The 16336-nt window shown below is 45.5% G+C and overlaps 1 protein-coding gene across 4 annotated transcripts in view; it reads right to left on the reverse strand.

Moving 5' to 3' along the window:
• Positions 1–3677: 3677 nt before the first annotated feature.
• Positions 3678–16336, reverse strand: part of LOC106585101 (methylcytosine dioxygenase TET3) — a 65696-nt gene continuing 53037 nt past the window's right edge. For all 4 annotated transcript variants that reach the window (XM_014170938.3, XM_014170937.3, XM_014170939.3 and 1 more), the window contains 7 exons: positions 13464–13557; positions 12549–12757; positions 12070–12220; positions 11774–11863; positions 11092–11229; positions 10162–10522; positions 3678–9761 (listed from right to left, as the gene is read on the reverse strand). In XM_014170938.3, the coding sequence (XP_014026413.2) occupies positions 8005–9761; positions 10162–10522; positions 11092–11229; positions 11774–11863; positions 12070–12220; positions 12549–12757; positions 13464–13557 (2800 nt within the window). In that variant the 3' untranslated portion in view covers positions 3678–8004. The remainder of the gene's footprint in view (positions 9762–10161; positions 10523–11091; positions 11230–11773; positions 11864–12069; positions 12221–12548; positions 12758–13463; positions 13558–16336) is intronic.

The raw sequence follows: 16336 nt of genomic DNA on the forward strand, positions 1-16336 counted from the left end.
GATACAGAGGATGTCTTAAGACATTCAAAAGTCTTTGTACTTTATTTGAAAGAGTTGTTCATTTGTTAGGCTATTGTTTAAAGGTGCAACACAATATTGACTGTTGAATTACTTTTGATCTAGTTCAGGCTTATCAATCACTTAAACATATTTAATACCTAGCTTGATAACTGTGGGCATTTTTGCTTACTTTGTTGTTCTAAATAGAGACCGCTAGAAGGGCCATGGGTCATATTAGATTGTGTAGAACGCTTTAGATGCCCCCAAAGAAGGGAGGACCCCCCAGACCCCTGCCAAGTTATGCCCCCCTCTTCTAAAACCAAAGTTGCACCCCTGTGTATTTAATTTGTATTTCAGAGCTGTAGTCTAACTTTCCAATAAATGCTGAAATGATATTAGGATAGCTATGAGGCTCGTATGTGGAAAATAATTATATTTTGAGACCAAAGTAATGGTGGATTGATGAGAAATATATGAAATGGTTTCTGAGGGAAATGCCCTGGTACTGACATTTTCAGTGTCTTCAAGAATTGTAAAGATTAATTTAAAGATATTCTCCAGGTTGGCTGGTTGGGAAGTGCTTGTACTGTATAAAAGAACAGGTGGGAACCATACTGTAGGTGTAAAGAGCAATTAAATGTATCTTGCAGTAATATAACACTAAGTTAAGTCCAGCCATCACCTATTTCAATGACAGAACAACAGATTTGGCACTTATGTGAGCATTTTTTTTTGTTCTTGTGGTGCATTAGAACATTTTGGCAGCATTGTTAAATGACTCTTTCATTATAGTGGTCTTGCTTTTGACACTTAAATAGATTTGCTCAGAAACGACTGCTCCTGGTCACCGTCATTACTTCCTGCAGGGCTTTGACATGCTAACTGTACCAAAAATGGAGGGACACTCAGTCAATGACATTGAACAAAGGACAAGTCTTCAGTTCCTATTGATTTTCGCCACAAAGTGCTTCTTGGCAACAATGCTTTGGCACAATTATTTCCCATTGAAGAAATAATTGAAGATGTGAAATTGAAGTCTTCCACCAGAAAAATAAAACCTAATGCTGGCGTAGACATAGACCTTGACCTTTTCTCAATTGGATTTCCTTAACTCCTGCGTCCTCTCGGATTCTTTTGAAAAAGGTCAAAGGTTATTGAAGATTGGCGGCGAGGAAAAGGAACGTGGACGAAAATGTGTTTGTATGAAATCAAATTTAATATTATCAGGAATCAAGGTAAGACCCAAGTGCAGACTGTGTGAAGTAACAATGTTTATTGTAACAGGGGCAGGCAAACGACAGGTCAAGGCAGGCAGGGGTCGATAATCCAGAGTAGAGGCCAAGGTACAGGACGGCAGGCAGGCTCATGGTCAGGCGGGTGGGTACAGGGTCAGGACAGGCAAGGGTCAAAAACCAGGAGGACGAGAGCGCGAGACTGGGGAACCAGGCGCTGAGAAAAACCGCTGGTTGACTTGAACAAACAAGACGAACTGGCACAGGCAGACAGAAAACACAGGTATAAATACCCAGAGGATAAGTGGGGAAGATGGGCGACACCTGGAGGGTGTGGAGACAAGCACAAGGACAGGTGAAACAGATCAGGGCATGACAATTATATTGACAAGATAGTCGAGCGACCGCTCTAACAATGGGAATACATGTTCTCAAAGGTGGAAGGCAGGCAGGTGAGAGGAGGCGAGATGGGACCATTCTAGCCAATGAGAGGGCAGATCTGTGTGTGAACAACAGGAACACATTTTATTCAGAGCTAATCTGCCCTGAGTTCCCTGCAAATGTGAATTTCATTTATTTTGATTTATTCTATGCTATCCTTCCAATTTGAATGGCAGCTGAGCTCTGTGGATGAAATCATCATATTTTACATATCATTGTGTTTTTTTCTCCTGCTTCTGGGTTTTTGCAGCACGGGCGCACACACAGCCATCTATAGAACACAATATTGCTGTGCTGCGATCGCGTGGCCATGAAGAGATAACTGAACTGTGCTTTGAGTGATCGTTATTCTAGTTCCAAACTAACATGCTATAAATCAAATTGACAAACCGTCAAAAATGTTGATCATACCACAAATGATTTTCATTTTTAGCTTTTTATTTATCGCACAACATAAAACAATATTGTGGGTTGTACCACATACACTATGTATTCACATAATACACCATACAGCTACAAAGAGAGACTGAACAAAAACAAAACAACTTTTTTACATACTGCATACTTGACATGAAAAAATAGAACCAAGAACAATCTTTGAACTGAAAAAGGAATGTAGCTGCCAGTTGTGGTGTTGTGTTTGTTTTCTGTTTATTTGGGGCAGGATTTAAGCTTGAGCCCAGCTTGAGAACTGAGTGCGGGGTATAAATGGTGACAATATTTGTGAATGTGTTTATGAGAAAGAGAAAGGGGGACAGAGAGGGGGGGAGGAAGAGAGAGGGGGGGAGAAGGGAGAAGGAGAAAAGGAAAGAGAGGGACTGATTATTATAGAATTATTTTCAAAGTTGCTGAAATGACATGAGTCCACCTATATCAGCGCATTCGTAACAACCTAAGTGTTCCAATACTTATATTTTGATCAAATTAGCCTCACGTAGCCAATTAGCAATTACATTTTTTGTTGACCAAATTTGATTCTCTCTCATTCACCTCCAAACAAAAATTCCTCACTTCGTGGTCATATTTTCGTGTACAGATTTTGGGCTGCGTAAACCCTCTCACTTTGCCTCTTCCTCTCTGCTGAAATGAGACTCTCCTATTCCTCTTGCGTGTCATCAGGCAAATTACGTTTACAGTTGTGTATGCCAAAATAAATGTGTAAATTGATTTTTTAAAATTAAGCTAATTAAATGTTGTGCAAGACATTTTATAGATTAAACGAGACGCATCTTCTTCTTCTTATTCTTCGGTCATGCTTTAACCTCAGACCCCCAAGGAATCCTTGCAGGAAAGCCATCATCCCATTATGAGAGAAAATAACGTTATTGCATCAAAGTACACCCTGCAACTGATTGGCGACTCATTTGATTTGGGTGATGAGGTTGAACGATGTTGGATTGGATGTTGCAGGATGTTTGATTCAGTCCAACATATGTTATTTGTTGACCTGGTCATTGGTTATTTGATTGGGACAGTGTACAGTTGGGTAATGGAGGGCGAGACAGAAATGACAAAGTACTGGGTCATGTCCAGAAGTCGTGATAGAGGCAAGGCACGATGAGGTGCAAAATACATTTTATTCAGAGCTAATCTGTCCTGAGTGCCCTCCAAATGGGAATGTGTCTATTTGTTTGATTTATTCTATGCTAAACTTCCAATTTGAATGGCAGCTGATCTCGGTGAATGAAATCATCATTTTTTGCATATCATCGTGCTTTTCCTCCTGCTGCTGGGCTCTTACTGCAAGGGCGCACATGCGCAGACAGACAGGCAGACAGACAGACAGACAGACAGACAGACAGACAGACAGACAGACAGACAGACAGACAGACGGAGTGAGAGACAGACACAGATAGATAGAACATAATATTGCTGTGCTGCCATCACGTGGACATGAAGAGGTAACTGAACTGTGCTTTGAGTGATCGTTATTCTAGTTCCAAACTAACGTGCTATAAGTAAAATTGACAAGAAAAATGTAAAAAATGTTGATCATACCACAAATGATTTTCATTTTTAGCTTTTTATTTATCGCGCAACATAAAACAATATTGTGGGTTGTACCACATACACTATGTATTCACATAATACACCATACAGCTACAAAGAGAGACTGAACAAAAACAAAACAACTTTTTTACATACTGCATACTTGACATGAAAAAATAGAACCAAGAACAATCTTTGAACTGAAAAAGGAATGTAGCTGCCAGTTGTGGTGTTGTGTTTGTTTTCTGTTTATTTGGGGCAGGATTTAAGCTTGAGCCCAGCTTGAGAACTGAGTGCGGGGTATAAATGGTGACAATATTTGTCTGTGTTTGTGAGAAATAGAAAAGGGGACAGAGAGGGGGGGAGGAAGAGAGAGGGGGGGAGAAGGGAGAAGGAGAAAAGGATAGAGAGAGAGATGGAAAGTATGTGAGATGTGTAAGCAGTTAGTGAGTGTATAAGTACGTAAGAAAATAAGTGCATGAGGGAGAAAAATAGCGTGGGAGTACACAATTGTTCCAATATTGTTCCAATATTTTAACATTCTCCCCTCACCATTAAAATGTACAACATACCCAAAACAGTAATGTTTAATAGAATAGCTTCCGCACATACACTGCAACAAGTTTTCAATTAAGATAACAGTCTGTTCACTTCAATATAATATGATCATTCAATCCCCATAGCAGTTAAAAGTACCTTATGGGGACAAGGATTAATAAAAGTGTATGTATGAAATGTGTGAGTGCTTCAATTCAACAGTTGTCTTTTTTTTTTTTTGTTCACTGCCTTGAACATGAATGGGAAATTCCCATAAGATCAGCACCGGAGCAGTTCCCCATCCACTGAAACGGACATATTTAAAATAATAGTTCCTCTCATCATTCTAAGAGCTCTAAAAAATATCAGTGATATACCCCCCCTCTCCCCCCCCCCCCCAACACACACACACTATTCCACGGGGGAGGGGGGGGGGGCACCATAGCACCAGCCTCCTTTGAGCATTTTTCTGTTATTTCCATCACGTCTTGAATAGAAATGTACAAAATTCATCTGAAGAATATAATGATCAGCACCCCTTATTACATACAGGTCATACATATGAATGAATCATTATAACTGTGTGTGAATCATGCATTGTCGTTATTAAAGGGGGACTTTGTTCTAACAGTGAGAATAGAATACAATTGAAACAGGATCATGAGTAGTTTGAGACAAAGGAACAGGCATATTTCCCCATTTCCCCCCCCCCCCCCAGTCCCTAAGTTAGTCAAAGTCCTGTTGGTCATGTCTGTGACAATCTATGACAATGAACAAAAGACAATATTACAAACTATACTACCAGGTATTATCTGGTGTCTTCCAGTAATGCACTGTACCTTCAGTCTGGTACTACAAGTGTTAAGTTGTCATGGTTTTTCATTACGGTTACATCCTTTACTACTGTTATAATCACTATCATTGATAATAATAACCAACAACCACATTTAAAAAATGAGTTACGGTGGGGGCAACCTCTCACCTCATAGTCTAATACAACGAACCAGATAGATTGCTGGGGCGACACCTCACTAGAGTTCTCTCACACATTTCTGATGAGTTTGATTCTGCACCTGTTTGAATCTCGTGTAAAAAAAATAAAGAAAGAAAAAAACATATTTTGAGCTCTATTCAATCCGTATTGTTGAAGCGTTACAGATTTCGTGATAGAAATGTAGTCATTTCCGATTTGAGCCGACACGTGATGCATTTAGCGTGAGTGCCGTCTCTTCCAACACCGAACCGTTGCGTTTAAATTTCAATTGGGCTTTACCACTGAATTTCTGCGATACGGATTGATTACAGAGCCCTTCGTTTAGCATTGGTTCTCAGAATGGATAGCTAGATATCATAGTCAGGTTTATAAGCAGCCTGATTACTGATTAGGTCTATCTCTTCTCACGAAGGGGGACTGGTTGGTTGCTGTCAGAGGTATCGTGTAGTACAGTACTAATGAAATCCAGACAGCAGGATTGAGTATACATCTACAGACACAACAACACATTGGAAATCACTGTGTTGCTTTCTGCTGCTGAAGGCTGTCTGACAAACTGACTGGACTTAAAAGCCTGGAATTAGTCATTATCCCTAACCAGTTAAATAATCTTACCTAAATATTTTAAATATTAACATTTTTTTTATCTCTCCCCCCCCAAAAAAAACAAACCAAAAAAACGAAGCTTCAAGTTGTCAATAATCTGTTATTTTTTCAAGATTAAAAGTGCTTTTATAAAATCTTTTCTTCTGTATGTACAATTTGTATTACCTATAAAAAAAAAAGAAAAACAATCATCATTATCATGTAATAAATAAGAATAAAAAAGTGGATTAAAATGAGTTTAGATAAGAGAGCACACAGGGAAGTTGTGGACTAATGTTTATCTCGTTTCTCTGTCCTCTGTGGTGCCTGTGTGTATGTGTGTGTGTGTGTGTTTCTAGCTTTTTGCAACCATGACCAGTGTCTCTGCAACGTTGAGGTATAGAGAGCTCTATATCGACAACTTCATAAGCACCAGGGTTTTTCATCTCAGAAGTGAGCACCAAGCAGACTCTGGTTCTTGCACTTACTTACACACACGCACTTACACGCACGCACACGCACACACACACACACACACGCACTTACACGCACGCACACACACACTTACACGCACGCACACGCACACACGCACACACACACACACACACACAGAGCTCAGAGCTGGATACAACATGCAGCGCTGCACTGAGTGAGGCCTCTAACAGGCTGAGGAGGATCTTAGTGCAATGTGGAAAAAAGATTCACAACCTCTTATAGCCCAGTCCACTGTGGTGCACATTAGATAGAGTCAGCTGGGGTTCAACCCACTGACTGCAACACTTGATGACTTAGGGCCAAATGCAGAGGCAGCCAGGATTGGTGAATACGTTTTTACTGGCTCTGTTGTGACAATGTATGCATAGAGACAAACCTAGCTCTGCTTCAAGACAACAAACAGCACCATGCAGAAGCAGGGCTGACTGACTGAGCCCTTTGTGTGTCGACATGTGTAGAGAAAGCACCAGTGTGTGTTTAGGAGTGCATTTCTGTCCACACACTATTCCCATCAATGTCTCCGGTTTCAGTGTAAAGGCCTTGCGTGGCCCGTGCTGCCTGCGGTCATTGGAAGGACTGGACTTTAGCGGCCATGCTTCGGTGGTTTAAAGCAGTAAGGCATTGCTCTGTGCTGGCCGGATGACAAGAGCTTTGTGTGCGTGCGTGTGTCTGTGTGTATCAGTGCACCATTTTACAGGGGCTTACAGGGGAGTCATAGAACTGGAGGGATAGATCTCTCAACCAACACCTGAAGGATGATGAGGACTTCTACTGCCTGTTGTTCTACTCACTCTACGTCTATGCCATAAAAGCACCCTTCCTTATATTCAGCATCTAGTGCCATTAAGAGTAGAGAAATGGAGTGACTGACATCCTCCCTGTGGAAAGGAGGAAGATCAACATGAAGCACCAATAGAGTGAGGTGGATTGGTAGGGTGAGAGTAACAATGAGGAGAGAAGAACCCTTCTCTTCACCGCAAGGCAGACAAGACGGGAGTTTAAAAAAGGCATGAGTTTGGGGACGTTGCTCAAAACCAGATGGTTCAGAGAAGTTTCTGTGGGTGGTGGCGTTTCTCTTCACTCTTTTGGTAATGATTAGTGATTCAAATGTTTAGAATTCTGTGCTGGAAAGACTGTCTTGAGGAGCCTTGCAGTGCTGAGAAAGGCCATTCTCCAAGTACAGTCACAAGAATGTCAAAGGCCAAAGGAAAAACAACAAAGAAATGGGCAGATTTCCAGAAATATGGGAAAAAATAAAGATCGACTGAGACAAAACCAAAACCAATCACATCATTAATAACAACATTAATGACAAAACAACCATATCAACAAAAAAATTAAAAATCAACTCAGCATCATAAAAATAACAATACCTGTAATAACAACATTGATAGTAACAATAGCAATCATAATAATATTGATAATAATAGTAATAATTAGGAGGATCATTAAAATTCTATGAAGAAGGAGAAGCGATGGAGTCCCCCCGCGGAGGAAAGAGGACGAGCACCACAGGCAGTGTGTCTGTATGGCCCAGGGTCTGGTCCAAACTGCTGCCTGACATGAGGTAAAAAAAACAAACAAAACAAAAAGAGGAGTTAAACCAGTAGTCCCCCTCTTTCCAGCCCAGAGGAAACAGAGCAAGAAGAGAAGGAAGGGCTGAGACACTCCTCCCTGGCCTGCTCAGCCCTCTCTCCCTCCACCAGTCTGTGTCTGTGTGTCCATCCATCCTCACACAAAGTGGCTGTAGGGCCCGGTGAGGGTGGTAAAGGCGTAGGGGGATACAGTGATGGTAGAGGTGGTGTGTCGCGTGGGGGCCAGCCGTGTCACCGGCCCCTCTCTCTTGTCCGTGGTCTGGCCAGGCCCCGGGCTGGCCCCTGCTGCCGTGGCCCCCAATTTGCGTTTCTTCCCAGGTTTGATGTCGTCGTAGGGCAGCCCCAGTAGTGCTGCCTCCTGCTGCCTCTCTCTAGCCCGCTCCGCCAGCATCTTCATCTTGGCCTCCCAGATCCACTGGCCGTGGCACGGCTGGTTCATGTTCTTGTGCTGGTAGAACACTAGGGAGATGCGGGTGGGGTGAGAGCGGTCGGGCCTCTTGAGCGGTGTGGTGGCGTGCAGCTCGCGCCGGGCGCACTCAATCAGGATGGACCCGTGGGCGGGCGCCACCGCCACCCCTCCGATGCTGGGGTCCAAGAAGTTATGCTCGCTGTCCGACCACCGCTCTTCCTCCTCGAGGTTGTGAGGAGTCTCAGCCTGGGACTGTCCATCCGACTGTTGTAGGGCATCGGGGAACAAGCGTCCCTCTGGGGCTGGGGACGGTGTACCTGCCATAGAGCCTCCGGAAGACTTCCAGGCCTTCTCCTGGAGCCCCAAGGGGGTCGAGCCCCAACTCTCGCCCGCCTTGGACCACATCTTGTCGGGGAAGCCTCCGGCGGGACTGGGGCTGTAACCAGCAGGAACCATGCCCATGGGCCAAGCCTTAGGCTGAGGGCTGGAATCAGGGCTGTCCCAGTGGCGGGGGGTGCCGGGGTGTGAGGAGGGAAAGGGGGACGGGGGTATCTTTATGGAGGGGGACAGGGAGGGAGCAGGGGAGGCCGTGGGGGTGTTTGGGCCATGGTAAGAGTTCCATTGCTGGGAGTATGGGGAGGGCTGTTGTGGGGGATGCTGATGCTGCTCTTGGGGGTATGGGGACTGGAAAGTCTGGTGAGGTCCCTGCTGGTGGAACTGCTGCTTGTCTGAAGTGAAGGGAGCCTCCGGGGGGCCTGGTGGTTGGAGGTTGCCTTCCCAACTGCTGGGCACCCTAATGCCGTTGGGCTTGTGCCCATGCCAGGGCCCTCCAGCAGCGCCAGGCTGTGGGGTGGTGCTGGGTGTGCTGGGACAGCTCTGGGCATTGACCCCCTTATAAACTGGCATATCTATGGGCTCCTGCTTGATGACGGGGGTCCCTCTGTGGGAGGGCTCTGAGGACACTGAGGAGGGACGTGATTGGTTGTAGTCAGTCTGGTGAGGGTGTGGGTAAGCGCTGCGTTGGTGTTGGTTGGCTGGGTCTCCGTGCTGCTGCTCCAGGTGTCCTGGGCTGGAGTAGGAGTGAGCTAGCCTGGCCTGGAGGCTCTGAACGTCTGGCTTCTTGTCCACAGGAGTGGGGGAAAACTTGTGCCCCATGTGGTGCCAGGAGCCGTTGCAGCCCTCGTAAGTGAGCTCATGTGGGAAAAGTGTGCTAGGGTTGGGGGGGTAGTTGTAGTAGCCATAGGGCAGTGCTGCCGGTAGATTAGGGCGGTAGCCATTGACTGGGCCTGGTGGAGGTGGAAGTGCAGGGGGCTGGCCATTGGAAGAGAGGCCTCCCCGTGCGTAGTAGCCAGGGTGGGAGGGGTAGACGTGGTAGGGGTCAGCGGTTTGGGCAGGGTAGCCCTCCAGCTGACCATGGAAGGGCTGGAAGCGCTGGTCCACTGGCTCCTTCTTTATGGTGGGCTTCACCTCCTGCTTAGGGATGGCTGTGGAGGAGGGAAGATAGAGGGGTGATAAGACGGGTAAGATCAAGCGGTTTTAATGGTTCACTTAGTTGGACTTTTGGGATTGATGGGTTTGATTCCTGCATGGGCTGCATACTGTAAGCTGACTAGCTATAGGCGTTAACTCTAGGTCAGTTTGGATTAAAGCATCTACTCTCGGGCTCCCCAACTGGTAGACCATATGTTCCGGCCCCCTGACCGTCCGTTCTAGAAAAATTATCCGTGATCTGCTCTATGACCACACTATTATCATCATACTGTAAAGCTGGTTGGAGTTTTGCTCACAATACTAGAGTGATGGGTTTTTTGTTATGATAAACCTCACAGCACTCATAAAGCCACTCTCCTACATGTTTATAGCAGAGTTCAGAGGTCATCTCACCTTTATTGCCATTCTGTCTGACAGGGGAGCCAGAGTGCCGGACCTCCATCTTGATCCCGGGTTTCTCCGGCGTCTCTGTGGGCGTTGGCGGCTGCTGCTTGCCCTTCTTCTTCTCAGAGGCACGGTTCTTAGCGTCCAGGCGGCGCTGACGGCAGGACTTGGCGCGCTCGGGCAGCTTGCGGACCTCGCGGCGGAAGTTGTTGAGCACCTGAATGGCGCCTGTACGCATCTTTTGACGCTGGCCCTCCTCGCTGCCGAACTCGTCTGTGAGGTCGGCCTTGTAGAGGGGAAGTACATGGAGCTGCTCGTCCTCTGGGATCTCCCCCACCTTACGGTTGTCCTCTTTAGTCAGAGTGCACACCTGGGGGTGAACAGAGGGGTGTTAGCGTAGTGAGAGAGACAGGGTAGCTGCTGTGTGTCGTACAGTTGTCCTGCACAACTTTCAAGTTTTATGTACGGTGATACACTGGCCAACGAAACGCTTACTTGCAGGTTCCTTCTCGACAATGCAACAATAAGAAATAATAAAAGATAACAATATGAACATAAAATAAATGGCTCAGTAGAATAAAATAAACATTTTAGCATAAGTATAATACAGGAAGTCACAATTTATAGTCCAATATTTACACATGCTTTGTGGAAGGGGGGATTGGGGGGCAAGTGCACCTGGACCGTACAGGGGGGGTGGTAGGAGTGGAGGAAGGGTTAGGGTGGGACACTCACTGTCTGTTCTATCCTCATGTAGACCAGACACAGCCTCTATACCCCCCACCATATGCCCCTACACACCCACACACAGTGGAGCATCCATACAATGTCCACACAAAGAGAGGGAAAGAGCGAGAAAGGAGATTGACGAGAGAGTGACGGAGAGAGCGACAAAAAGAGAGAAGGAGACAGAGGTAGAGGTAGGGCTGTGTGTCGTACCACAGTGCAGCCGTTGTAGAGGTTGTGCTGGTCCTTGTGGGCATGGGCACAGAAGTCCATGCAGGCGGTGACGCCGGAGAACGGCCGGCCTTCCTTCAGACCCAACCTGCAGTCTGTGGCTTTCGTCTCATTCTGACACTGAGGGACAGGAGAGGGGACACAAGTTGGGTTAGCGTGGTTTTACTCAACAGACCAAATCTAACACTCATAGCAGCCGTGACTTTTTATTGTGCACTTTTTGGAGGGAAGTCTACAAAGTACTTCTCCAGCAGAGTGTAAAATCACTGAGAGACACAGGGAAGAGGATGGCATGTCCAGGAGCAACCTGTTACTGTACACAACCTATCTAACACATAGCATCCTTCAGCTTGTTTTGTTTACTTTCAGAGGAACCGTCTACTATTTAGAGTTCTGGTGCTGTTCTCAGTTAGGTGTACACTCTTAGAAAAAAGGGTTCGTCGGCTGTCCCCATAGGAGAACCGTTTTGGGTTCCATGTAGAAGCCTCTGTGGGAAGGGTCCTACAATGAACCCGAACGGGTTCTACATGGAACCCAAAAAGGGTTCTTCAAAGGGTTCTCCTATGGGGACAGCCGACGAAACCTTTTAGGCTCGAGAAGGCACCTTTTTTTCCTAAGAGTGTAAGTGCAGGTAGGTGATGGTGGGTGAAAAGGCAGATGTTACCTGGTTACTGTAGGCCTGTGGGGCCAGCTGCTTGTACAGGGGAGCCACCTCAGTGGCCAGATCCTGGAAGTTATCCCTGAGTTGATCCTCCTAACAAACACACAAAGACAGATACCCTGGTAGCTCAATCCCAGTGTTAGCTTAGTGTGGTGTGGTCAATAACAACAATTCTACACAGGTGGTATGTAGTAACTGGACATAAAAGCAAGGAAGGGAGGCCTCTCTTGTCTGGGGAGGCTGCACAACCTTTTTCAAGTCTCAGTCGTACAGATATGGTACTACACATAGTCCCTTACCTCTTGGGGGTGGTCTCCTGTTAGTCTGAACTTGCGGGGTGTTTTGCTGCGGGCATACTTGCAGCCGTTGAAGTACATGCTCCAGGAACAGCCGAAGGAGAAGGAAGCTCCACAGCTGTCGGGGTCCTTGCCTTGGCACGCGCACGTACGACTGCAGGCAGGCAGGGGGAGACAGAGAGCACCAACACGGTCGGCACCACTCACAACCCGATCAGACACTCACAAGGTAATGTTCATCGTTCAGAAAGAGAACGCCTCAGTGCATAGAACGTCTATTGAAAATGATAATGAAGTAGTCTGCAGTCCATAAGTAGACTAACTTACTCATTTATTTTCACGCACAGACGTTTTGTCTGAAAGCCTCCCTCAGTGGGCCATCTAAACATCTTTGCACTGCAGAGTTTACTGCTAATTTAAGAAGAATGTAAGCATATTCAGCAGACTCATTCGTGGTTCTGTGAATGTTTCCTGTCACTCACTCGTCGTTGAGTCCACAGCGGCGGCTAGTGGGGTTGCCGAACTGTGTGAGGGTGGCGGAGAGCTCTCGATAGAGCTTGTCGCCTAGCGCCCGGGGCACGCCCTCCCACGCCATGATGAGGATGATGATGAAGGCGTTGGGACAGTGGTGACCCGTCCGGGGACGCACCAGACACAGCAACTTCTCTGTCTCACTGCCCCGACGAATCACCTGATAGGAGAGGGGGAAAGACAGAAAGGGGGGGGGGAGATGGCGAGAGAGAGAAAGGGAGAGGGAGAGAGAGCGTGTGCGAGAGAGAGAGAGAGAGAGAGAGCGAGCGAGAGAGCGAGAGAGAGAGAGAGAGAGAGAGGCTAAGATTGACACCTGTATTCTCCACTACTCTATCAATAGTGTCTGTTGAGAAGCCATGAAACCATTAGCAGGGTGTCAAAGAGAGTGACAGAGGTAGAGACCTCTAACTGGGAAGGAGAGGGATCAGGGAGACCCCCTGCTGGACCCCCTACTGGACCCCCTACTGGACCCCTACTGCTTTACTGTCTGAGGGTGAGGCTGTGGTGTTTGTCTGCTACCATCTCCTCTGCTCTACTCCCCCTCACTTTCACTAATGTCTATTAGTATATAGATGTGAGAGAAAAAACACAGGTGTGAAGTTTCTGTTTGGTTTTACAATGTCTGGTGAAACGTTGTGTGTTGATAAGAAATTGTTTGTGGTTAACCTACACTAGTGTGTTGTGTCAGCCCAAGGGCCAGTCTGTTTGTGCTACCATGCCAACCCCCTGTCACTCATTGTCATGTTTGGCTTGGTAATGAGACCAATGGAGTTGGTTAGAGCACACACAGATCTGGGACCAGGTGTTGTGTAGGGTTAGGCTTTGTTTGTTCTGTGAGAGGTAGGTTCAGTGTTTTATGTACTCACCCACTTGGCGATGGGACATCCCTGAGAGCTCTTGCCTTCCCGGCCGGTGTAGACTACCTTTTCAATACGGATAGCATCTCCCTTCTCTCCATACCTGCACCGAGAGACAGACAGCACAGTGTGAGTGTATACTGTATGTCTTCCTGAACACAACAGTTCAACTGTATTGTATTCAGTATAAAACGTTCACATCGTGCCTTAAAACACCCGTTAGCTGTGGTATATTAAGTAAATATACCACACCTCCTCTGGTATTTTATTGGTTAGTAAGCAAGTAGCCCATGTGCTTCTGCATGACCATAAATGCAAATGTTTGAGAGTTGAAGGTGTCTTGTCAAACACAAAAACCACAAGCTGGCTGGCCAAGAGGAGTGTTCACAGGACGTCGTCGATATTCACAGAGGCGTGACAGTAGCAGCCAAAGTCCAACGTAATCTGACCAGAACATTGTTAGTCAGTGTGTCTGACGGAGAAAGAGAATGAAACTCGAACCCTTCAGGGCCGTCCACACCAAGTGCGATAACGATAACGGTAATTATAACCATGTCCTTTTTTGTTTTTATCGTTCTAATTCAAGTGAACAGGGGCATTCGCGCTTCAATGATAACCACAAATAGAGCGGCGAGCGCTAACGAGAGCTACAGTTTGTCCCCGTCCCTCAGATGATAAAACGTTGACAACCAATAAAGAAACGTGTTCTGTTGAAGAGTTTGTTATTGGTTCTAGGTGTGCGAGGCTGCTTGGAACAGGAGAGAAGGCAAAGTGCACAGTAACGTTGCCTGAATAACTGGGCATGTGTGAGCATATTGGTGGCCACATTAATTACAGGACGACTTGGGAGAATGATCAACGTCAAACAGCGCATATCTGTACGAGAAGGCCATATTCTCCGATGGTATCTGTTAACGGAGATACAACCTGACAAAATACACACTATGACGAGCCTGCTACTGTGCCTTTCTGGACTTTGTAAACTGCAAAGAAAAGTCCCATTAGCCTACTGATCCAAATGGTTACATAATCAGGCCAAGGCTTTATGCAGTTATTTCGGCATGAATCATTCAAAACAGGACGTTTGAGCAGTTACTCAAATTAGCACATGCATCACTGCAGTTTACAGTCCTATAGAATAATTGTGTACTCACTTGATACAATAATACAGTCCTCATTGCACTGTGTTGTTGTATCCCAGGTAGAATAATGTTCTTGTTTAAAAATGTAGAAGTAATCAATAGTGGAGCTCTGTGTGCCAGAGGGGACTTGCAGAGCGCAGCCTGGAGGAATGCACAGATGTATTTATTTGTCTTGCACTTTGACAGGTAAATATGTATAGCCCTACTATTTCGATAATGAATGGCCTAATATTTAGCTTCTTACTTCGGCTACAGAACTCTAGCCTTTCTCTTCCAGCTGTTCCAGTGCGCAATAGGCTATATGGCTACGGACGCGAGCCTCTCCACTATTCCCCTTCTCGTGAAATCGCAGGAAAAGTTATAGGACATTTCTTTAGCACTTTTTTATACTAGGCCTAATATCCTTTTGTGGAGAGAAGCAGGCTTGCTCTTGCTAAAATGTAAAATAGGCCTAGGGTAAATGAACTGTCAGGGAAAGTTAAGGAGAGAGAGTACGTTGGTGTGATCACTTTGGCCGGTTATGATACTATGGTTGCACTGATGCATTGCAAATGGTTGCACAGGACATACAGAAAGATGAGCACAGTGGAAAAAAAGACCCAAGCGAATTGACAACCATAAAAAAATGGAAATCACTTGCAAACGACTTGAGCAACGAGGCAAGCAATGTCATGTAAAAGACGTGCAGGCTAAACAGCGTTTGTTGTAGAATTGCTACATTTATATATACAAGTTTCAATATTATTTTTCATTTAAGTATTAGTTTAAATAGTACCCGCAAAACACCAGTCTCAACGTAAACAGTGAAGAGGCGACTCCGGGTGCTGGCCTTCTAGGTAGAGTTACAAAGGAAAAGCCATATCTCAGACTGGCCAATAAAAAGAAAAGATTACGATGGGCAAAAGAACACAGACACTGGACAGAGGAACTCTGCCTAGATGGCCAGGATCCCGGAGTCGCCTCTTCACTGTTGACTGTTCACTGTTCACTGAGACTGGTGTTTTGCGGGTACTATTTAATGAAGCTGCCAGTTGTGGACTTGTGAGGCGTCTGTTTCTCAAACTAGACACTCTAATGTACTTGTCCTCTTGCTCAGTTGTGCACCGGGGCCTCCCACTCCTCTTTCTATTCTGGTTAGCCGAGTTTGCGCTGTTCTGTGAAGGGAGTAGTACACAGCGTTGTACAAGATTTTCAGTTTCTTGCCAATTTCTCGCAAGGAAAAGCCTTCATTTCTCAGAACAAGAATAGACTGACGAGTTTCAGAAGAAAGTTCTTTGTTTCTGGCCATTTTAAGCCTGTAATCAAACCCACAAATGCTGACGCTTTATTGCTTCTTTAATCAGAACATCAGTTTTCAGCTGTGCTAGTATAATTGCAAAAGGGTTTTCTAATGATCAATTGGCCTTTTAAAATGATAAACTTGGATTAGCTAACACAACGTGCCATTGGAACACAGGAGTGATGGTTGCTGATAATGGGCCTCTGTACGCCTATGTAGATATTCCATAAAAAATCTGCCGTTTCCAGCTACAATAGTCATTTACAACATTAACAAAGTCTACACTGTATTTCTGATCAAATTTATGTTATTTTAATGGACAAAAAATTTGCTTTTCTTTAAAAAACAAGGAAATTTCTATGTGACCCCAAACTTTTGAATTGTAATGTATATATATTTTTGGGGGGGGAGGACATCAAAGAATGTAAAAACTCCAGGAATTCAGCTCCAAGTGATTTTAC

Source organism: Salmo salar, chromosome 24 (genome assembly GCF_965601325.2).
Source record: "Salmo salar chromosome 24, fSalSal1, whole genome shotgun sequence".
Taxonomy (NCBI): Eukaryota; Metazoa; Chordata; class Actinopteri; order Salmoniformes; family Salmonidae; genus Salmo; species Salmo salar.